This window comes from Macaca thibetana, chromosome 13, assembly GCF_024542745.1.
Source record: "Macaca thibetana thibetana isolate TM-01 chromosome 13, ASM2454274v1, whole genome shotgun sequence".
Classification (NCBI taxonomy): Eukaryota; Metazoa; Chordata; class Mammalia; order Primates; family Cercopithecidae; genus Macaca; species Macaca thibetana.
The window spans coordinates 42,029,944-42,053,334 of record NC_065590.1 but is presented as its reverse complement, the minus strand read 5'-3'; the positions used below and the strand labels follow the sequence as shown (position 1 = coordinate 42,053,334).

The window sequence follows — 23,391 nt, the reverse complement described above, 5'->3', positions numbered from 1 at the left end:
TGTCCATGCCATAAATACAGCAGGCGAGAATGTAAGCCTATTTTCCCTGAAACTAAATGGCTCCAAAATACCATTTGTTCAGACATTCTTTCCTTTGTTTTTGCATACCATTTTACTGTTTCCTCCTTTGCTGATATGCACCAGTTAATATTTTCTGCTTCTTTTAAGCAAACTGGCCAATATCCCTGGCTTTTACCCCATCATGTGGCCATATTTCAATAAAATCATGACATCCTATTTATGCCTTTTCATTGTAGATGTATTTTCAGGACCACAACAGACCCTGCATCCTGATGCAGAAGGGAAGTTTGATTCCAGTCGCACCCCCATAATCACAGCAGTGTGACAAGTGTTTCAGCTGTTCAGTATTTGCCTTTTTGTTTGGCAAGGTTTGACACAAAAGGGTATTTGGGGTTCTTAAATGTCATTTTTGACTGAGTTGAAATTACAATGTTCCCTACATTCGTTTTCTGTTGCTGCTGTAAAAAACTAACACTAAACTTACAGACTTAAAACAACATAAATTTATTATCTTACAGTTTTAGAGGTCAGAAGTCCAAAACAGGTCTCATTGAGCTAAAATCAAAGTGTGGGCAGGGCTGTGTTCCCTCTGGAGGCTCTAGGAAAGAATCCATCTGCTTATCTTTTGCAGCTTCTGGAGGCGCCCACATTTCTTGGCCTGTGGCCCCTTTCCAGCTTCAAAGTCAGCAATGACCAGTCAAGTCTTCCTCCCGTCACATTGCTCCGACACTCACTCTTCTGCCTCCTTCTTCCTCATTTAAGGCCCTTGTGATTGCACTGACCTCACCTGGATGACCCAGGCTATGCTCCCCCTTTTAAGGTGAGCTGTCTAGCAACCTAGTTTCATCTCCAGCCTTCATTCCCGTTTGTCATATGAGTTAACATATTCACAGGTTCTTGGGATTAGGACTCAAACATATTTGGGGGACTACTATGCAGCCTACCATAGTCCCCTTTTTATGATAAGCATCTTTTTTTTTTTTTTTTTTTTTTTTGAGGCGGAGTCTCGCTCTGTTGCCCAGGCTGGAGTGCAGTGGCCGGATCTCGGCTCACTGCAAGCTCCCCCTCCCGGATTTACGCCATTCTCCTGCCTCAGCCTCCCGAGTAGCTGGGACTACAGGCGCCCACCACCTCGCCCGGCTAGTTTTTTGTATTTTTTAGTAGAGACGGGGTTTCACTGTGTTAGCCAGGATGGTCTCAATCTCCTGACCTCGTGATCCACCCGTCTTGGCCTCCCAAAGTGCTGGGATTACAGGCTTGAGCCACCGCGCCCAGCCTATGATAAGCATCTTAAAGTGTATTTAAAAAAAAACAAAACTAGAAAATACTGTGAAGCAGGCCAGGCATGGTGGGTCATGCCTGTAATCCCAGGACTCGGGGAGGCCAAGGCAGGAAGATCACTTGAACCCAGGGGTTCAAGACCATCCTGGGCAACATAGGGAGGCCTTGTCTCTACAAATAATTTTTTTTTTTAAAGGAAGTGAAGCAAAGTGGAAGGGAACAGTAATTTGACCTGTGTTAGAGCCCAACTGCACTCATTCTGTGAAATAGTTTTGATTTCCATGAGGTGTATTTGCCAGCCATCTTTCAGAATGAACTTTATAACAATGAGATACCTGTAAACCATTATACAGTAATTTGCTATTTTTATCAGAATGGTGCAGGTTAGGAAACCAGATCGCTTATTTCGAAGCTGTATCAAAAATTCACATAACAAATATTTACACGATGCTCACCAAGTGTCAGGAACTGTCCTAAGAGTTTTGTGTATCATTCCAGTCCTCTCAGAACCTTCAGAGTAAAGGTTTGCTAAGCTCCTTTTACAGATAAGGAAACCAAGGCTTGGACGGCTGCTGCTGCTGCTAATTAGTGTGGTTTTCCTTTAAAGAATCAACAATCAAGGCAAAATAATTTTTTTTAAAAACCCTCCTAGTTATCCCATTTAAATGAAGACCATAAGTCATAATATAACTGAAACACGACTTGAGAGAGTTTGCAATTATATAACCCGGTAAAGTTCGGGGAGCTGTCCCATTGGCAAAAACTATTGGTTGCTTATCCAACAGCCCATCCTCACTCTCACCTGGCACTTCCCTCCCGGCCACTGGTGTTGTTCTCCTCCTCCTGCCAGGCGCCATGTTCTGATGCTCCTCAAGGGAAGCAGAGGGTGGTTCTTGATTGACTTGAGCCTATCACAGCTCTCATTCCTGGATTTCTGAGTGATTGTTTGGACAAAGACTTGAATGTGAGTGGAGCAAATAAGATATGAGGGAAGTCTGCAAGAGGGTTTTGGGGAAGAGTTTCCTCACTTTCAAAAGGGAACATGATAGGCACAGTTCCTTTTTCTGTGTGGGGATGCCATTCTATGAGTACGTGATGCTGCAGCCATCTTACAACCAAGAGCCAATCGCTGAACATGGCAGAGCAGAAAGATCGGGAGAACCAAGGTCCTTGATAGTATCACTGAACTTCTGAGCTAAGCCCAGGACTACCTTTACCCCCAGACTTCTTGTAATGAGAGACAGTAAAAATTGTTATCTTAAGCCAACCTGCAATGGGTTTTCTATTTCTCATGGTAAAAATGATCCTAACTGATACATTATTCAACTTGCCAAAACAAAGTTGTCTCTCAAGCGTAATTCTGAAAATTTTCTGACACAGAACAAAATGTTCTAGAACCAATCATTACTCAGAAAATCGGTCTGTTCTGATACCTGATGCTTCAAAATTAGTTAATATCTAGATCCCAGCAAATTTATTTCAAGTTTAAAAGACTGAAAGCATTCATCATTTGGAGTGAGATGCAGGACTGGATACCCTGTATCCAATGTGGCATCGGCCAATTCTTCCTTCAAACCCAAAGTCCCTGAGGATAGGAAAAATGAAAGAGAAAGTGATAGCCGGAACTAAGGTGGAGGGAAGGCACAGAACAGCTCTGCTAAGTGAGGCTGAGGAGGACACTGCATGTTAAAACACTAAACAGAGCCTCTGAGGGCTTTGTTCATTTTATGTATTCTTTTGCCTACTCAAAGATCACTTTATTATAAAATATTGAATACAAAGAGAAAAAAGAGTTGAGATCTGAGTGCTTATACTAACTCTTCTTTTAAAACCAACAGGGAACAATATTGCTGACAAAAAGAATAGGTTAGCTTAATTTAAAAGTGTATCAATGAGGCGGGGCACAGTGGCTCAGGCCTGTAATCCCAGCACTTTGGGAGGCTGAGGCAGGTGGATCACCTGAGGTCAGGAGTTGGAGACCAGCCTGACCAATATAATGAAACCCTGTCTCTACTGAAAATACAAAAATTAGCCAGATGTGGTGGTGGGCACCTGTAGTCCCAGCTACTCAGGAGGCTAAGACAGGAGAATTGCTTAAACCCGGGAGGTAGAAGTTGCAGTGAGCCGAGATCACACCACTGCACTCCAGGCTGGGCGACAGAGTAAGACTCCATCTCAAAAAAAAAAAAAAGTATATTAGTGAAATGATCCATCCAAAGGAATCCTATAAAGCCCCAAAGTAACAATGTGGGTCTTTACATATTAATATGAAAAACATGCAAGATATATTAAGTGAAATAAAAGTTGCAGAAGTATCTATAATGTAGGGGCAATAAATGGTTCAGGTTTTCTAGGGACTAACAAGGTTCCTGGGATATGGGACTCTCAGTTTTGAGACCTGAAAAGCCCCATGCAAACAGGGACAAACTGATCAACCTAGACAATGACATTTCACTTCTATAATGGTGACAAATATAGTCTATCAATTAAGATTTTTTTCAGGTGCAAAACACAGAAAACCATGGCTTATTTAACTTAAACAATGAGGATGTTTGCCATCATGCCCTTATAGAAGTCCACATTCAACATGTCAGCTTGGTTCTCTGGCTCACTCCCTCATAGATACAGATGGCTGTCATGGTTCTAAGTGTCCAGTTCAAATAAGGTGACATCCAGCAGAGGAAGAAAGGTCAGAATTGCATTGTGGGCCCTCTGTTAAACCAGCCTTTGGCATAGGAATTAGCTTGGATTTCCTGAACAAGATGGGGTTGTTTCGAAAAGAACAAAGGTAGGTGTTATATAGACAGCCAACAATGTCCTTTATGTATACATTTTTACATATCACATATATATGCATTGAAAAATTCTGCAAGAATATAAATAATGTTAGTAATTACTATGAGAAGGAACTTGTGCTAGTTGAGACATAAATATTTGTGATTTTTTTTTTTACAATAAGCTTGTATTATCTTGGTAAGTAACAGGCATTATTTTTTACATTTAAAAATGAAGCCAACTGGGCATGGTGGCTCATGCCTATAATCCCAACACTTTGGGAAGCTGAGGCAGGAGGATTGCGTGAGGCCAGGAGTTCAAGACCAGCCTGGGCAATATAGCAAGACCCCTGTCTTACCAAAAAAAAAATTTTTTTTTAATTAGCCAGGCATTGTGCTGCTTGCTTATAGCCCTAGCTACTTGGGAGGCTGAGGTTGGGGGAGAGATTGCTTGAGCCCAGGTTCAAGGCTGCAGTGAGCTATGATCTCACCACTGCACTCCAGCCTGGCCTGTGCACAGTAAGATACTTTCTCCTAAAAAAAAAAAAAAAAAAAAACATCATTTAGAATTGAGTGCAGGAAAGAGGATTAATTTCACTCCAGATGTGGATGAGTGTAGATAGATAAAATAAAAACTGATGGTGGCAGGAAGAGGCCTCCATCTGTAAACCTAAGTCAGTACTGAGGTAAACAAAAACACTCCAAGATGTCATTTTTGTTCTCAGGTCAAATCACACACTGTTGAAACCATATGAGAATGCCAAAACAGTGAAGCGGATACTAAAAAGATTCAGGTGAACAAATTATCATTTTTGTTTTCAGAAGAGTTATCCAGAAAATGTACAATTTTTTACTACTTATCCATCTGGAATTTGGAAATGAAAATTAGTAGCCCTAAGTAGGATACAACAGGTTTGGCACCGAGATATATAAATAGGTTTTTCTTTTCTTTTCTTTTCTTTTTTTTTTTTTTTTTTTTTTTTTTTTTTTTTGAGACGGAGTCTCGCTCTGTGGCCCAGGCTGGAGTGCAGTGGCCGGATCTCAGCTCACTGCAAGCTCCGCCTCCCGGGTTTACGCCATTCTCCTGCCTCAGCCTCCCGAGTAGCTGGGACTTCAGGCGCCCGCCACCTCGCCGGGCTAGGTTTTTGTATTTTTTAGTAAAGACGGGGTTTCACCGTGTTAGCCAGGATGGTCTCGATCTCCTGACCTCGTGATCCGCCCGTCTCGGCCTCCCAAAGTGCTGGGATTACAGGCTTGAGCCACCGTGCCCGGCCTTTTCTTTTCTTTTCTTTTTTTTTTTTTTTTTGAGATGGAGACTCGCTCTGTCACCCAGGCTGGAGTGCAGTGACGCAATCTCGGCTCACTGCAACCTCTGTCTCCTGGGATCAAGTGATTCTCCTGCCTCAGACTCCTGAGTAGCTGGGTCTATAGGCGTGCACCACCACGCCTGGCTAATTTTTGTATTTTTAGTAGAGATGGGGTTTCACCATGTTGGCCAGGCATCTCAAACTCCTCACCTCAAGTGATCCACCTGCCTTGGCCTCCCAAAGTTCTGGGATTACAGGCATTGAGCCACTGCATACAGCCTATAAATAGATTTTAAAATTTAAAGTTAAATTAGATTTTTAAATTTAAGAGACTTATTTAAAGAAATCTTTAAGTAAGTTTTGGGGTTCTTTTTTTTTTTTTTTTTTGAGACAGAGTCTTGCTCTGTCGCCCAGGCTGGAGTGCAGTGGTGCAATCTCGGCTCACTGCAAGCTGCGCCTCCTGGGTTCACGCCATTCTCCTGCCTCAGCCTGCCAAGTAGGTGGGACTACAGACGCCCGCTCACCAAGCCCAGCTAATTTTTTTTTAGTTTTTAGTAGAGACGGGGTTTCACCGTGTTAGCCAGGATGGTCTCAACCTCCTGAGCTCGTGATCTACCCGCCTCAGCCTCCCAAAGTGCTGGGATTACAGGCTTGAGCCACCGCGCCCGGCCAGTTTTGGGTTTTCTTAATATAAAATATAGCTGTCATTTGGAATAAGTTATTTCTGTGACTTAGGCTGGAGTTTCCTAATCTGTACTCTGAAGAAATTTAATACATGTTCCATGAAAATAACATGCCAATGCTAGTTTTTCCTACCAAAATTTATTCTAGAAAAGCACATATGTGAAAAATATTGTTATTTTAATTACGTAGTAGTCTGCCTTTACCAGAAAGAGCTGGAACAATCCCTGCAGGACGTTTGCTCTGTACTCCAAGGAAGGAGCAGTGTTTACCAAATGCCTTGTAAGCTGACGGCGGCCGGCCCTGAGAGACACCTACACAGCATTCACTCTCTCTGCCTTCCTTTACAATAGAACCACGATTTTGTTCAAGGCGCCCATGGGACCAGCTACAGGACTTGTTTTTTCTCAGCTCCTTTGCAGCTAGTAATGGTCACGTAACAGCATTTAGGTCAGTGAGATGTAAGGGGACATCTACCAAGTTGGCTTTCAGAGAAATGTTTTTCTGGTGGATAAGAAGGCACGTTTCGCCTCTTATCCTTGTCCTCCTTCCTCCTGCCTGAGATGCAGACTTGACACTTGGATGTGCAGTAGACAACTAGTGACCATGAGGACAAAAGCCACATGTTAAGGATAGTCACCCAGGGATCCAGATGAAGCTGGGGTCATTGATGACATCATAGAGTTACTGCATCTGCCTTGGATTGCTCACCTCCAAATTTTTTATCATAGGAAAACAAACACCCCTATTTAGGTAAACCATTGGTGTCAGATCCCTGTTACATGCAGCCAAATGCAATTCTAATGTATATGTACCTTGTCACATAATTTTAGCATCTGTTTTAATATCTGTGATACTGAGCAATGCATGTTGAACACTAAACAAATATATGGCACTAACTTGTTCTCCTTAGATCCATGGCTAAAATAAGAAAGCTTTAAATGAAAAGAAGGGTCTTCAGGTGCTAGATGACATTTGAACCAAATGCAAATACAGAATACTTTAAAGTGGAGATGAGCAGTTGAGCTTGAACTTTCTAAAAGGAAAAAAAAAAAAATCTAGTTGTAAATTGCCCAAAATGAAACAATGAACAGCATTCGAAGTAGCCTAATTTAAGAGGGCACAAATATCACACAGCATACAGCTCGCATCCTTGGTCCCTTGGCTGCAGTGTATCTGGGCAAAGTGGACTTTTCCCAACACACTGCACTGAAAGCATAGATCCAAAGCTGTGCCTCATACACCTCTTGGTCACAGTGATGCTGTTTCCAACATGGAGATAAGTGATTTCTAAAAGAAAATATTCAAGAAATATATAAAAGACACAAAGTAGATTAAAAACTCATTTTAAAAGTTTTATAAGAACATGTGAAATAGCAGATGTTCTGATTCAATTTTTTTCCTTAAGGAAATTTATCTAGGTGGCCCTTTTCCTGGCCTTCTTTAATACAAGTTTGCATTATAGCATATGCATATCTGCTGTTGTTCTGTCAATATTGTATTATTTTTAATGTATTCTATGGTCAAGATTAAGTAAGTTTGGGAAACATCATTCTAAACTGACAGAACTCTAGTCTAGACCTAAAAAGAAATTTTAAAACCATAGTCGAAGAATAGGTAGCAGCGCGTCCAAGGAAATCTGATCATTTTTTTTTAATTTTAATTTTTTGGGGCCCTGTGCTTCCCTCCCCTCCCTTTCCTTTACCTTTCCTTTCCTTCCGTTTCCTTCTAATAGTCTCACTCTGTCACCCAGGCTGTAGTACAGTGGCTTGATCGTGGCTCACTGCAGCCTCAAACTCCTGGGCTCAAGCCATCTTCCCACCTTGACCTACTGAGTAGCTGGGACTATAGGCATGTGCCACCATGCCTGGCTAATTTTTTATTTGTGTAGAGATGAGGTCTCCCTAAGTTGCCCAGGCTGGTCTCAAACTCCTGGGGTGAAACAATCCTCCCACCTCAGCCTCCTAAAGTGCTGGGATTACAGGTGTAAGTCACCACATCCAATCCATGTTAACATTTATAAGGAGACTCTGCTCTTTCTCACTTTTATTTGGCTTTATGTTGTACTTTTTTTTTCATTAAAAAAATCAGATTTTGAAAGTAGGTCATGTCCGTGGGAGAAAAATTCAAATAATATAGAAGTATCAAAAGCCCTTCCTTGCTGGACTCTAAATACTGTGAGAGCAAGCGTGTGCCTTTCATTCTCCTCAATCTCTCCAGCCCCTAACCCTGCACACAGTAGGGGCTCAAAGTGGCAGCTCCCCACCCGCACCCCTTTCCGCTTCCTGGAGACAACCTGGGTTAACAGGCTACGGTGTATTGCAGACCTGTCTTATGCAAAGTTTTAAAAATAAACATTTTAATTTCAGATTCGTCTTAGACTTACATAAAATTTATGGCAATAATACAAAGAGCTCTCACATTCCCACACCCACTTTTCCCTATTATTAACATCTTATGTTAGTATGGTACATTTGTCACAGTTAATGAACCAATACATTATTATTATTAACTAAAGTCCACACTTTATTCAGACTCCCTTAGTTTTTGCCTAATGTCCTTTTCTGTTCTAGGATCCCCTCTAGGAAGCTGCGCTACATTCGCCGTCATGTCTTCTTAGGCTCCTCTAGGCTGTGACAGTTTCTCAGACTTCCCTTGCTTTTGATGGCCCTGAGAGTTTTGAGGAGCGCTGGTCGTATATTTTGTAGGATGTCCCTCTATGGGGATTTGTCTGCTGTTTTTCTCATGAATAGACAGGGTGATGGGTTTTGAGGAGAAAAACCGCAGAAGGAAAGTGCCATTCTCATCACATCATTATCATGGTACATATTATCAACGTGGCGTCACTGTTGATGCTGATCTTGCCTCCTATGCAGAGTTCACCATTCCTCATTCCTGCTGAATGAAGTCCTTTGCCTTTCATATCAAGGTGGGGATCTTGTTCCAGTTCTGACAGTCAGTCTCCCTAGTTAGCTTGGACACAGGCAGCCTAAACACGGGGATGACTCAAAAGAAAGACATGTGACCTTCACACTGGCCCTGGGCATGGGAGGAGGGTGTGGGGTGGAGAAGAGTCAGGATGACCCACCCACTTCTGCCACTTGCCAAACTCACAATGGATGCTTGCCTAGGGCCAAGATTGGCTGCCAAGCAGGGACGAGTGCCCATTCCTTTTCCTGTTAACTAGCAATGACCTTTCACAGTGCCACTTGGATTTTTATTCCATCTCATCTACACGTGCCTTCTTGCAGATGGTGACTTACTCCCCTGCACTCAGCAACAGCAGCAAGAATCCAGGAAAGCTGCACCAGAGTACAAGAGAAAGGAAAAAAGAAAACAAGAATTTGATCTGAAAAATTCACCAGAAAATGCCTAACCTTCCCCCATGACACAGCAAGGTTTTGCTTGGATTCTTCTTTGTATTATTCAAACATATAGTAAACAAGAATTCAAATTCTTTTTCCTTAGATGGAAGTAGAGCTTGGAGTGTGTTTTTCTTTATTCTGACACATTAACTAGTTAAAGTAACAAACTAAACCATGCACAACAATAACAAATTTTGTTATATAATTGTTGTTTCAGTTAATGTTCATGAAGCATTTTATAATGTATCAGGAACTGTGCTAATTATTTTGTGCACAACATTCATTTGGTTCTCAGCAACACTATGACGTCATTACCCCCATTTTACAGAATATAAAGTGAGGCACAGAAAGGTTAAGTAACTTGCCCAAGATCACAAGGCTCCTAAGTGGCAAAAAAGAGATATACACATGTCAGACTTCCCACTTCACACTGCAGAGCCATTCGAAAAACTGCCATGCCATACTGCTACACTATTCAATAAGCCTGTACATCAGACTGATGTATCATTCAACAAACCACAACACCATTCTGCTGCACCATTCAACAAACTTGGCCATACCGCTAAGCCATTCAAAAAGCCCCTATATCATACTGCTGTACCATTCGGCAAACCTCTGCACCATACTGTTACATCATTCAACAAAACACTAAACCATACTGCTATGCCAATCACACTACTCCATACTGCTGTCTCATTCAGCAAACCACTACTCTATACTGCCACACCATTCAAAAAACAACTTCACCACTGCTCCACTGTTCAACAGACTTCTATATCATACAGCAGTGTCTACAATGCCCCAGTAAATTGCAAGGTGCTGAGGATAGGAGGGTAAGTGAAACAGCGTCCAGGCAAAAAGGATCTCATTGTTGGTTCAGTTATCCCCAGAAGGGCCGGGGATCCAGAAGTTCTGGCACAACCATGAGCAGACTCAGGGGTGTGGGAGAGTTGGCTGTCTAGAGGAGTCTTCAAGTCAGGATAAAGAACTTCAGCATGTGTTGACTTTGAGACCAAAGGAAATGGCACAGAACATGACCACAATCCGAAATAACCAGTGATATTTAAAGTGTCTAGTAATGAGTTTGGCTCCAACCAATCAGAAAAGACATCCATCCACCAGGATGAAGGACCAGACAATCTTTCAGTGACGGCTATGGACAACAGGGAGGGGCTGAACATTAGTCCTGAGGCAGCCCCCAGAGATGAAGCAGTCAGTGCCCGAGAGGCCTGCATCACCACAGGATTACCTAGGTGCCTTCCCCAGCCCATCATGAGGAGGATGGTTGGGTGAGTTTTCAGCACCCATGGAGTGCTATTGTGTATGGAGAATGCTAGATGTTACTAATGTTTTCATTAATATCAAATTAGCTTGTAAATCTATAAACCTAATTCCTCCCTCCCTCCCTCCCTTCCTTCCTTTCTTTCCCGTTCCCCTCTCCTCCCCTCCCCTTCCCTCCCCTCCCCTCCCCTCCCCTCCCCTCCCCTTCCCTCCCCTCCCCTCCCCTTCCCTCCCCTTCTGACATGGTCTCACTCTGCCACCCAGATTGTAGTGCAGTGGCTTGATCGTGACTCACTGCAGCCTCAAACTCCTGGGCTCAAGCCATCTTCCTGCTGCACTCTAGCCTGGGTGACAGAGCAAGACTGTCTCAAATAAACAAAGAAACAAACAAACAAAACAACCCAAAAGCAAAGAGCTCTTGCTCCTTTCAGTAGAAAATAGAGCCTGAAATCTAATTGCTATTGGGATCCATACCAGATTCTGCCCTATGAGTACAGGTAGAGGCAACATCACTACCACACCACTTTGCTGACAGAGAAATGTGTATTTTTAAGAGGTTTCTTTGGTCAGTGTCCAGTCAGGAAAACAGAAATCACACTAGGAATTTCCAACAGAAGAGATATAATATAGGTAATTGATTACAATGGTGTTAGGGTATCGGGGAAAAAAAGCAAAAAGAGAATGCTGAGGCAAACCAGAGATTAATTACCGAAGGGAGAAGCTACTACCTCTAGGACTGGGGAGCAAAAGGGAAGTGGTGGTGTTACTAGAAACCAGGACTTCAGAGGACAGGCTCTGCAGGACTGATGTTCAGACACCTCTCCATACATCTGGTGCTCAGTTTTCCAATGAAGGGTGAAGCTTAGTGTGATCTTGGGCTACTGAGGAAGGAGTGTGTATAGATTGTTTTGTTTATCCATTCATCTGTCAGCAGACACCTGGATTGCCTCCACTTTTTGGCTATTGTGACTAATGCTGCTATGAACATGTGTGTACATTTCTCTTCTCTTTTATAATCTTTATATAGCTTTTTAACCCCCATTCTACAAGAGTAGTTCTGCGCTATGGGAGACCTAGCATCTTCTTTCATCCTAAAATGAAGTACTTAAGTAAAACAGCCTACCAACCACATAATTTCAAGAAAATCAATATAATAAAATTTGTTTCATCATCAGTGCCCAGGAATGATCATAGAGGGCAATTTAACAAAAGAGCCAGGCCAGGTGCGGTGGCTCATGCTTGTAATCCCATCACTTTGGGAGGCTGAGGCAGGTGGATCACCTGAGGTCAGGAGTTCAAGACCAGCCTGACCAACATGACGAAGCTCCGTCTCTACTAAAAAAATATAAAAATTAGCCGGGTGTGGTGGTGAGTGCCTGTAATCCCAGCTACTTGGGAGGCTGAAGCAGGAGAATTGCTTGAACCAGGGAGGCAGAGGTTGCACTGAGCCAAGATCGTGCCACTGCACTCCAGCCTGAGCGAGACTCTGTCTCAAAAAACAAACAAACAAATAAACAGAAACAGAGCCAGATGCTCCACATTGCACATGGTGGCCACTGTCACAAATGCAGACTGTCCCGGAAGCACTGCATTGGTGACTCATACACCACAAGTAGTGATGCTTTCTGGCATGATTTCCTAAAATAGGTAACTAACACTTAATAAAGTTTCAAACAAAGCATTTTTCAATATGCATAGCAATTGCAATCTTAGAAATTCAGTGCATATTCATATTAAGCAAGAAATATTTGATGTTTCTATATAAAACAGAATCAGATTATTGTCTCGGATAATTTTCAACAGATTATTTCCCTTGTGGATTTCATTGGAAACCCACAAAGGACACAGAAAGATTTGCTGTGCAGGATGGTCCACTGCATTGCAGGACATCTAACATCCCTGGCCTTCAAACGTTATGACAGCTAAGAGACTCCCCCAGACACTTCCAAAATGTCCTTTAGGAGGCAGTACTGCTCATATTAAGAATCTTCTACAGTAAGTAGTCTCTGCCTATATCAGTTGTCTTCCCATAATAATGCAGTGCAACTGTGGCAGCCATGAGAAAGACCCTGCAGACTAATTAGCCTAATTCACCAATTAGTGTGCTCTGAAATCCACTGCAATGTTTGTGTCAAGGCCATGCCTCCCACAAGCAGCTCCCAGCCAATGGCTGAATGCAGTGGGGATTCAGCTGTTCCTAGGAGGCTCAAAACTCCTCTGACAGCTGGCTTTCTCTTGAGGTTCCCCAATAGCTTTGCTACACCTTCCTGCTATTGCAGGACAGTCTAGGACATTTCCATTCAACCTTCCTTCCCTGTTTCCTTCACCCGGGGTCAGACTTGCATTGCCTTCTGACAGCATTCCTAGCCCACAGCTCCCTCTCTATTTTCTTACATAAGAAAGTCCCTAATAAAATCCCCTGTACATTTTATTCTATCTTTTTTTTTTTTTTTTTTTTTTTTTTTTGGCGGGGAGAGACAAGGTCTCCCTGTGTTGCCCAGGCTGGTCTCGAACTCCTGAGCTCAAGTGATCCTCCAGCCTCAGCCCATCAAAGTGCTGAAATTATAGGCAGGCATGAACCACTGCACCCAGCTGGCATCTGCTTCTTGGAGAACTTGGACCAATACAGTTAAAAAAAACAACAAAAAACCATGAAACCTCTGTGGCATATAATAAGTGTCTCTTGCTCATGTTTCAGGAGGTGGGGTGGGGGGCAGGAACTAGACAGCTCTCCTGACCTGGCTGGGCTTGCTCCCATATCCGCTGGCTAACTGGTTGGTCATTGGTCTGGAATGACCCCTACTATGATAGCTGGAGGACTCAGTCATGCTCCAGGTGACTCTCATCCTCTATCAGGCTAGTCCAGGCATGGTCTTATGGCAATGGCACAGGCACAAGAGAAAAGCTCAATGTGTAAGCCCATTTCAAATCTCTGCTTGTCTCAGTCAGCCATATCCACTGGCCAAAGGGAAGCATATAACTGAGCCCAGATTCAGAATTGGAGGGCCTTGAAAAGCAACATGACAAAGGGTCAGGACACAGGGAGAGGTGAAAAATGGGACTATTTTCATAATCTATCACAATATCCATGCATTTGTCTTACAAGTGAAGCACTCTTCTTTCTCAATTTTTAAAAAATTGTAACTGTCCTTACAACTTGCTATAATCACATCATTGTAGAGTCACTTGATAGAGAGGAAGCTAAACCACTGTGTATTTACCAAAAGACTCAGAATTATTCACATGAGGCTCTCTAAGCAGGAAAAGACTTCCTCTTAGCATTGCACTTAGTTGGAAGGACTTGATTGGCAGGCTTTAAAGACCTAGCTCTAGATCTTATTTTGTTCTTCTCTAAAGCTGAACTCTGTTAATTCAATGCCCTTAAAAATTCTTCTTGATTGAATAATACGGTGGGGGAGGGATTGGCTTGTTGAAATGCAGGTTCCAAGGCCCTGCTCCAGGCTCAGGAATATGCATTTTATCAGCTGCTCTAGTAATTCTTACTCCCCAGTTTTGTATTCATTCTATGAGCCTTGCAGAGTGATTTATTCTTAGTAGGAAACTACATAAACATCTGGTTGTGTTGTTGAATTAAATCCCTAGCCTTAGAACTGCCACCCACAAAACCCAGACACCAACCTAACTGGTGTTCCCATCTTCTAACTTGTCTTCTTTGGTGCTCTTATTTCACCAGACCCTTCCACAAAGAAAGTGTCAGTTATTATATCTTTAGCTAATCTCTAAAACCATAGAGACAGACACCTTACTTCAGTTTCATTCTAACTTTTACTCCCATTCTGACCAAATTCCTTTTTTAGTATTGACTCAAATTGTTTATCTGAGTCTGCGCCTGACCTTTTGGTTCTAGGGTCATTTCTATGGCCCCTTTTCTCTCTCTCTCTCTCTCTTTTTTTTTTTTTTTTTTTTTTCTTTCTTTTTGGTTGGTAGGGATTATACTGAGGGGAGCCTAGAAAAAGGATTACTGATTACAAAGTCATCAGTACTTTGATGCCAGTATGCCACTGTATACTAAGTTGTTCACCACAGGAGAAAAAGAATTTATTTATTACTTTGGATTTTTTCTTTGCTTGCTCTGTTTGCTAAGTACTCAGATCTATTTGGAGAGCAAATATTCTTTTAAAAAAAATCACATTGTACTTCCTACAAAGTTGTGTTTTGCTGATATGGAAAGAACCAAACTGGCATTTAACCTTTTTGATATAATTGTTACTTAAACTCTCTGGTATCTCTTAGGAAAAGTAAAAAGTACTCCAGAATCCAAATTTGCCTGTGATGAAGGATACAATTTTCTTTTTTCAGTCCATTCATGGCAGAAAAATAACTCCTGCTTTATGATTTTAATGATGTTCCTGATGACTCTAGTGAAATAGTGTGAAAAATATGTAATGGTCATCAGATGTGAGGATAAAGCTGAGACAACCTTTTTGCTAGCAGAAGCCGGTGTGTGAGTACAATACACTATTTGTGGATACATAAGTATATTGGGAGTGGCAGTCACTTTGACAAGAAAGGAATAAAACTATTGTTATCACTCTGTAAGTAAAAAAATCTATAGCCATTCTTTAATGAGGGAAATTGAGTCTCCTTCATGATGGATGATGCAGTCATGGTTTTAAGAACATGACTAAACCATGCCAAAAGAACTTTCTTTTCTTTTATAAATTGTATGTATTTATGGTGTAAGACATGATGTTTTGATATATGTATACATTGTGGAATGGCTAAACTATTTAACACATACATTGCTGCAAAGACTTATTTTTTTGCGGTGAGAACTCTTTAAAACTACTCTCTTAGCAACTTTCAAGTATACAATATATTGTTACTATCTACAGTCACCATCATGTACAATAGATCTCATGAACTTATTCCTCCTATCTAATTGAAATTTTATTTCCTTTGACCAACATATCTCCAATCCCCCCAATCACCAGCCTCTAGTAACTACCTTTCTACTTTCTGTTTCAATGAGTTCTACTTTGTACAATAAATTCCACGTATAAATTAGATCATATGGTTTGTCTTTCTGTGCCTGCCTTAACAAAATATCCTTCAGATTGATCCATGTGGTTGTAAATGACAGGATTTCCTTCTTTTAAAGGCTGAATAGTATTCCATTGTGTTTATGTACCACATTTTCTTTATCCATTCATCCTGTGATAGACAGGTTGTTTCCATATCTCAGCTATTGTGAATAGTGCAGCAACGAACATGGGAGTGCAGATATCTCTTCAACATACTGATTTCATATTCTTTGGATATACATCCAGGGATTGCTGTTTTCATTTCTAAGTTTTTGAGGAACTTCCACACTGTTGTCCATAATGGCTATACTAATTTACATTCCCACCAACAGTATGCAAGTGTTCTCCTTTCTCCACATCCTCTGCAACATTTGTTATCTTTCTTCTTTTTGTTAATGGCCACTCTGATAGGTGTCAGGTGATATCTCATTGTGGTTTTAATTTGCATTTCCCTGATAATTAGTGATGATGAACATTTTTTATATACTTATTGGCCATTTGTATGCTTTCTTTGGAGATATGTCTATTCAAGTCCTTTGCCCATTTTTTAACCGGGTTATTTGTTTTCTTTCTGTTGAATTGTTTGAGTTCCTCATATATTTTGGATATTAACCCCTTCCTTATCAGATGTCTGGTTTGCAAATATACTCTCCCACTCTGTTGGTTGTCTCTTCTGTTGATTGTTTGCTCTGCAGAGCTTTTTAGTGTGACGTAATCCCATTTGTCTGTTTTTCCTTTTGTTGCCTGTGCTTCGGGGTCGTATTTTTAAAAAATCATTTCCCATACCAATGCCATGATGCTTTTCTCATATTTCTCATATTTTCTTCTAGTAGTTTAACAGTTTCAGGTCTTAAATTTAAGTTTTTAATCCATTTTGAGTTGATTTTTGTATATGGTGTGAGATGAGGGTTTTATCCAGTTTTCCCAGCACCATTTATTGAGAGACTGTACAAAGCAGATTTCTAATAGAGTTGTCTAAAGAGACACCAGAGCTAGGGCAAGTAGTGACTTATGTGTGCTGCTCTGGCCCACAAAACATGAGTATTTAAGCAGGAATGTTACTGTGGATTGAAGATGGCTGCAAATTCTTGGTTATTCCCACCATTAAGTGGTGGGGTCTAATTCTCCTCCTTTGAATTTGGGCTGGCCTTAATGATTTGCTTGACTGACAGAATGAAATAGAAGTAATGTTCTGGGACTTCTGAGGCTAGGTCAGAAGAAGTCTTGCAGCTTCTACCTACGTTTCTTAGACACTCACTTTGGGGGAAGTCAATCACTACATAAGAGACTTGACTTCACCAAGATTGCCATACTGTGAGGAAACCCAAGCTACCCACACTGAGAGAACAAGAGATGGCCAGCTAGCCCCAGCAGATCCAAACCCACTAGCCAAGGTGCCAGTCACGTGAATGAATGAGACATCTTGGACATTCCAGACTCAATAGTTGCAATGTGGGAAAGAACTGATGATCCTAATAGATAGCCACAACCTAGGCCACAAGCAGACGACCCCAAGTGAGCTGTCCCAGCCATCTCTAGCCATTAAGCCACCCCAGCTTGGGATTTCAGTCATTGTGAAACAGAAATGAGACCTCCTGTTATGCCCCATCTGAATTTCTGGCCTATAAAATCATGAGCATAAAAAATTGGTGGTTGTTTTATGCCACTTCTTTTTGAGTGGTTGTTGTTTTATGCCAGCGTGGTTTAGGCTGGTTTGTTATGCAGCAATAGATAACTGGAACAGATGCTGAAGTTATCATTTATACTCAGTTATTGCTAAAATAATGCAGTATAACACATGACTCCGGAACTCAGTGGGTTTCAATAAGCATTTATTTTTCTCACACATGGGTCTGTGGGTTGACTGGGGTGTTCTTCTTTAGGCTGTGAGGCAGTTGGGTTTGGTCAGGGCTGCTGGCTAAATTCAGGCACACTCCTGTCTTTGTTCTGGTGCCAGGCTGAAGGGGCAGCATCTACCCAAGGCATGCTGGGTCACATGTATGCAGGAGTCCACACGCATTTGTGTGAAAACATTTTGATGCCTCTGCTTGCAGCAGATCCACTTAGTCCACTAGCCAAGGAGCTAAATGGCAAAGCTCAAAGGCAATGGGGAATGCAAACTGTTATCTAAGTGGGAGAAACAAGGGAAGAAATTTTGGCTGAACAATACTTTAGCCTATCACGGGATCAGATGATAGTAGTAGTAATGCTGTCAGGCTGGATCACTTGTAAGGTGTTGCTATAATTCAGTACTTATGCATCTAGAAACCAGGGAAAACACATATAAGTACTGTGGGGGAAAGGGTCTAACACAGGAATCAACTTTGTTTTTTTTGTTTTTTGCACAAAATACCTACAAACATGAGGCATGTAACATTATCAAAAGACCAAAAAATGCAAAAGGAGAGGAAGAAAGAGGGAAAAAGGTGGCACAAAGTGAAACCCTTTCATAGAGAGATATAATAATACCACCAAATGTTGCTGAGGCCAGAAGAGGACACCTATTTCTTGGTTTGCCTCACAAGTAGGCAGAGTGGCTACAGGGCAGCCCTCTGGAGATAAAATGCCCCAAGAGACCAACTCTTTCCTAAGGAGAGTTTTTGCTAATTCAATGATAGATATATGTGGCATAGTATAAGGCACCCCCAAACAGTGCTCTCACACTCAGCACCACACAATAGTTCAGGGAGTTCCCCACTCCTAGTTGAGGATTAACTGACTATTATTGCAGCTTTGGAGTGCACAGGTACAGCACAAAAAGCTGCAGGCAGCAAGCAGAGTTGGTGCAAAGGGGATTCAGAAAGGCTATGGGAGGAATGTGGTATCTGAACTGGGACTGGATGGAGAGGCAAAACAATGTGGAAGCAGCACACAGTGCCACTTTTGCAGGAGGCATAGAGGGCACAAGGCTAGAGAGCAGGCTGAGGCGAGATCATGGCAGGCCTCGAATGCCAGGATGAGGAACACATTCTTAATTCAGTGGGAGCCACTGAAAGCTTTTGAACAAGAAGTGATATGAAGGAGTTGTCCTCCAATATCATTTTTCTGTGTTTCTTTAGTAACAGAAACTCCAATTTTTTAACTGGGTGCATGCCTGTGTAAAACAAAAATTACATTCCCTAACTTTTCTTGCAACAAGGTATGGTCATTTGACTCAATTCTTATCGATGAAATATAAGAGAAATAATGTGTGTGACTTTCAGGAAGTGTTTTTAAAGGGAGAAGGCATGCACTCATTTCTCCTTTTTTTCTGCTGGGTGAAAGCTGAACTTTATCCTAACATGTATGTTACTCATTAGGAAGATTAGCCTGGGGCAAGGCAAAATAAGGATGGTTGGAACAAGAGGAGCATTGGAGGTGGGAAGACTAATTAGGAGAACATTTCAATAGCCCTGATAAGAAGTGAGGAAATAAGGGCCTGGGGCTTGAGAGCCTGAGGCAGGAGAATGGCATGAACCAGGGTGGTGGAGCTTGCAGTGAGCCCAGATCGCACCACTGCATTCCAGCTTGGGCGGCAGAGCGAGACTCCGTCTCAAAAAATAAAAAATAAAAAAAATAAAAAGAAGTGAGGAAATAAGAACTGAGCCAGGGTGGTAGCAGTGGGAATAGATGGGATGGGCAGATGTGATAAATATTGTGAAAGGAGTCTCTGTGGGACTTGGCAATTGATTAGATGAGAGAAGGCGCCACAGAGGGAAGAATCAAAGTTCACTTTGAAGTTTCACACAGAGGTGACTGGGTCGTCAATTATGTTTTAACAGAAAGGATGAGCAGACTTGAGAAAGGCAACCATGAGTCTAGTTTTCAACATTTCGAGTTGGGATGACTGCTGGATATTCAGGTGGAGATGTAAAACAGGCAGCCGGAGACTCATTTCTGATGCATTATTTGAGAGTCTTTTGCATAAACGTGGTAGTCAAAACAAAGGGAAGGGCTGATTGGCAAAACACAGTGTGTGTCTGCAGGAATTACTCTTTCTTCAGTGCACATAGAGAAATGAACTGCATTCTGGAAAGCCAGATACAAATATATGCAGCTCTTCATCTGACATTCCCTCCTCCCCGCCACCACACACACACACACACACACACACACACACACACACACACACACACACAAAAAATCCCTACAAGTTCTAGCCAATAGCTGGCTGGCTCCAAGCAATAAAATACTCACTGTCTCAAAATTTGGACAGCTCCTTAAAGTTCCTTATGAAGGCATTTTGATTTGCACAAATATGTCACGACATGTTTTAAGATGACTCCTTTTTAGCAAGAAATCTATAGTAAATTGCCTTCCTCCTTAATTGAGGTTAGCCACAATTAAGTCTTCCCTTGCCTGGCACAGTGGGTGGTGCCAGCTACCAAGGAGGATCCCATAAGCCCAGGAATTGGAAAACCAGCCTAGGCAACACAGCGAGACCTTGTCCCAGAAAGAGAGGAAAGAAAGGAAAGAAAGGAAAGAAAGGGAAGAAAGGGAAGAAAGGGAAGAAAAGGAAGGAAGGAAGGAAGGAAGGAAGGAAGGAAGGAAGGAAGGAAGAAAAATAAAAAGACTTCACTCACGGAAGTCTTTAAAGAACAATTCACAAGCAGAATAAGAAAATATAAAAATACAATAACTGTGACACAGTAAAAAGACTCAGCAGAAGTTTCCCTTGTAACTCGCGTGGCCAAAGCAGGTATCAAATAAAAGACGAAATAAACAGGAAATCCACAGAACATGAACAATGAGGAACCACTCAGGATGGCCAAACCGCCGTCTGGCTGTTTTCGCGCCAGGACTCAGGCCTGGTAATGGAAGAGATTAAAATCCAGTGGCTTGTGTTTCAGCTTGGGTTACGTGGCAGAAACCAACTGGAAGAGGTGGCATGAGAGCTCTGTTTCTTCTAGAAGAGTTTAAACGCCCATACTGCAGACAGCTGCCAGGCGGGCGACCCAGCCCCAGGCCACACGCCCAGGAGCGCCCCAGTGCGCGGGGTGGCGCGGCCCAGGCGCGCTGGGTTTGGTGGCACCTCGAGCCCCCTTTCTGTCGCGGTACGGCTGCGTTACAGCCCTAATGAACGCGTGCGAAGGCTCCCCTCATTCATCCATCCTCCGGTCAATCCTTTGTCTCAGAGCCGGGCCTTGCTGGACACCATGGCGTACTTTACCGCACGAGCCCCTGAGGACCCCTGGAAGAAGGGATTTCCGCAGGAGGGGACGCGGCGGCAGGACCGCCCTGGGCCCCCTCACCGCGCGCGGCCCCCTGGCGGGAGAGGCCGCGAGCTCTGGAGAGGAGCGCGGGCGGCGCGGAGGCGAAAGCACCACCTGGGAGAGAGAAACCCTCCCCTCCCCTCCCACAGTCCTCAGGAGGAGGAACGCCGCTGCGTTCCAAGTTCTCCCGGGCCCTCTGGCCCCGAGGACTCAGATCCCGGCCGCGGGAGAGGGCCCGGCAGGTGCCAACGAGCCCGGGCGGGCCTTCAGCCCGCACTTCCCCGCGGTCGCCCGGAGCCGGCCTCCGTTAGCCGGGTGAGGAGGCGGCTTTTGGCGCCAGGATTGCCCGGCGCCGCCCGCGCCCCCGCGGCCTCGGGTGGAGCCTCCTGCCCGGCCGCCCCCCGCGGCACCCCCGACCCGGGTGGGGACCAGAGGCTCCCGGCGGCGGCTCCCGGGCTGTGATTGGCCAGCGCCGCAGGGGGCGGGACGGCGGGCGTGAAGTGGGCGGGCTGGGGCAGCTCACGCTCACGCTCCCGCTCCCGCTCCCGCTCCCTCCTCCTTCCCTGTCTGCGTCCTCGCTTGCGGCTCCCGCTTGCATCATCTCCAGCCGGCCGCTGCACCGGGGAGGCTGGGCGCGGCGCGATCCTCTCCGTCCGCGGCTCCAACCCACACTCCGCGCTTCTCCTCGCCTTTCTCGCACCTGTTCCTGCACCAGGCCGGGAGACCCCCGGGGCGGCTTCCCAGAACCTGCGAAGCACAGCTGGCCGACCTCACCATCGCCGACTCACCATTCATTGGGAGCCCCGTCTTTTGCCAGAGCCCACGTCCCCTGCCACCTCTAGCTCGGAGCGGCGTGCAGCGCCATGGAGAAGAGCAACGAGACCAACGGCTACCTTGACAGCGCCCAGGCGGGGCCTGCGGCCGGGCCCGGAGCTCCGGGGACCGCGGCGGGACGCGCGCGGCGTTGCGCGGGCTTCCTGCGGCGCCAAGCGCTGGTGCTGCTCACCGTGTCCGGGGTGCTGGCGGGCGCGGGCCTGGGCGCGGCGTTGCGCGGGCTCAGCCTGAGCCGCACGCAGGTCACCTACCTGGCCTTCCCCGGCGAGATGCTGCTCCGCATGCTGCGCATGATCATCCTGCCGCTGGTGGTCTGCAGCCTGGTGTCGGGCGCCGCCTCCCTCGATGCCAGCTCCCTCGGGCGTCTGGGCGGCATCGCTGTCGCCTACTTTGGCCTCACCACGCTCAGTGCCTCGGCGCTCGCCGTGGCCTTGGCGTTCATCATCAAACCGGGATCCGGTGCGCAGACCCTTCAGTCCAGCGACTTGGGGCTGGAGGACTCGGGGCCTCCTCCTGTCCCCAAAGAGACGGTGGACTCTTTCCTCGACCTGGCCAGGTAACACTCTCCACCTCGCCCAGGGCCCAGTGGGAGACGCCAGCTCTCGGATGCCCTCCAGTTCATACACACATATGCACATACACTCCTAAGAGTTAATTCTTAGTTGGCTGCTGGTGGCGTTTAACGTTTTAAAAATATCAAAATGACGTCTGGAGTCTTTGCGTGCTGACCACACCTTTGCAAACAGCTGGGGCGCACCGCACAATCGAAAGAGCAGGGCCGCATCTTTGAGCAAGAACCAGTCCCCACCGTTAAGTGGGCGTGTGTTAGGGAAGAGCCCCACCTGTTCTTTACTCATACTCTCGCGCTGCTCTCCCCGGTAAAAATGTTCCGACCACGCCCCAGTGCCTTCCCCTCATTTTCTCCCACATGGTGCCTAAAAGCTTCTGGGAGCATTGGTTAAGTTTTGCCTGTTGGGTCATCCGGCTTGCAATCTTTGGCCTTCTCTGTTACAGTCCTTGGCTGCGAAGGAAGCTGACAATTTTCTGCAGTTATCAGTGGACCCACAGATAGTAGGACTGAGGTTAGTTGAGTGAGGCATATTGCCCAGAAATATGCCTCTCCTGAGGGCTTGGGGCTTGGGACAGGTTGCTGTCCACCGCAGTAAAGACCACTGCAGAGTGTTGTGTTTCTTTTTTTTTTTTTTTTTTTTTTTTTTTGAGACGGAGTCTCGCTCTGTCTCCCAGGCTGGAGTGCAGTGGCCGGATCTCAGCTCACTGCAAGCTCCGCCTCCCGGGTCCACGCCATTCTCCTGCCTCAGCCTCCCGAGTAGCTGGGACTACAGGCGCCCGCCACCTCACCCGGCTAGTTTTTTTTTGTATTTTTTAGTAGAGACGGGGTTTCACTGTGTTATCCAGGATGGTCTCGATCTCCTGACCTCATGATCCACCCGTCTCGGCCTCCCAAAGTGCTGGGATTACAGGCTTGAGCCACCGCGCCCGGCCAGAGTGTTGTGTTTCAAAGGCCTTTCTTTGTGCCGAAGTGTGAGTTCTAGAGGGGAGGGAGAGAAGCATCTTCACTTAGCTTTGCCTGCTTTTTGTAATTTTTAGAA

The 23,391-nt window shown here is 44.5% G+C and overlaps 1 protein-coding gene and 1 long non-coding RNA gene across 2 annotated transcripts in view; one reads left to right on the top strand and one right to left on the bottom strand.

The window, feature by feature from the left end:
* The window catches only part of LOC126934223 (uncharacterized), an 83,328-nt gene extending 61,223 nt beyond the window's left edge, over positions 1–22,105 (bottom strand). Inside the window, exon 1 of the long non-coding RNA XR_007718875.1 lies at positions 22,033–22,105. This is a non-coding gene — a long non-coding RNA (uncharacterized LOC126934223). The remainder of the gene's footprint in view (positions 1–22,032) is intronic.
* SLC1A4 (solute carrier family 1 member 4) overlaps positions 21,429–23,391 on the top strand; it is a 34,494-nt gene continuing 32,531 nt past the window's right edge. Inside the window, exon 1 of the mRNA XM_050754820.1 lies at positions 21,429–22,337. Coding sequence (XP_050610777.1) covers positions 21,811–22,337 — 527 coding nt within the window. The 5' untranslated portion in view covers positions 21,429–21,810. The remainder of the gene's footprint in view (positions 22,338–23,391) is intronic.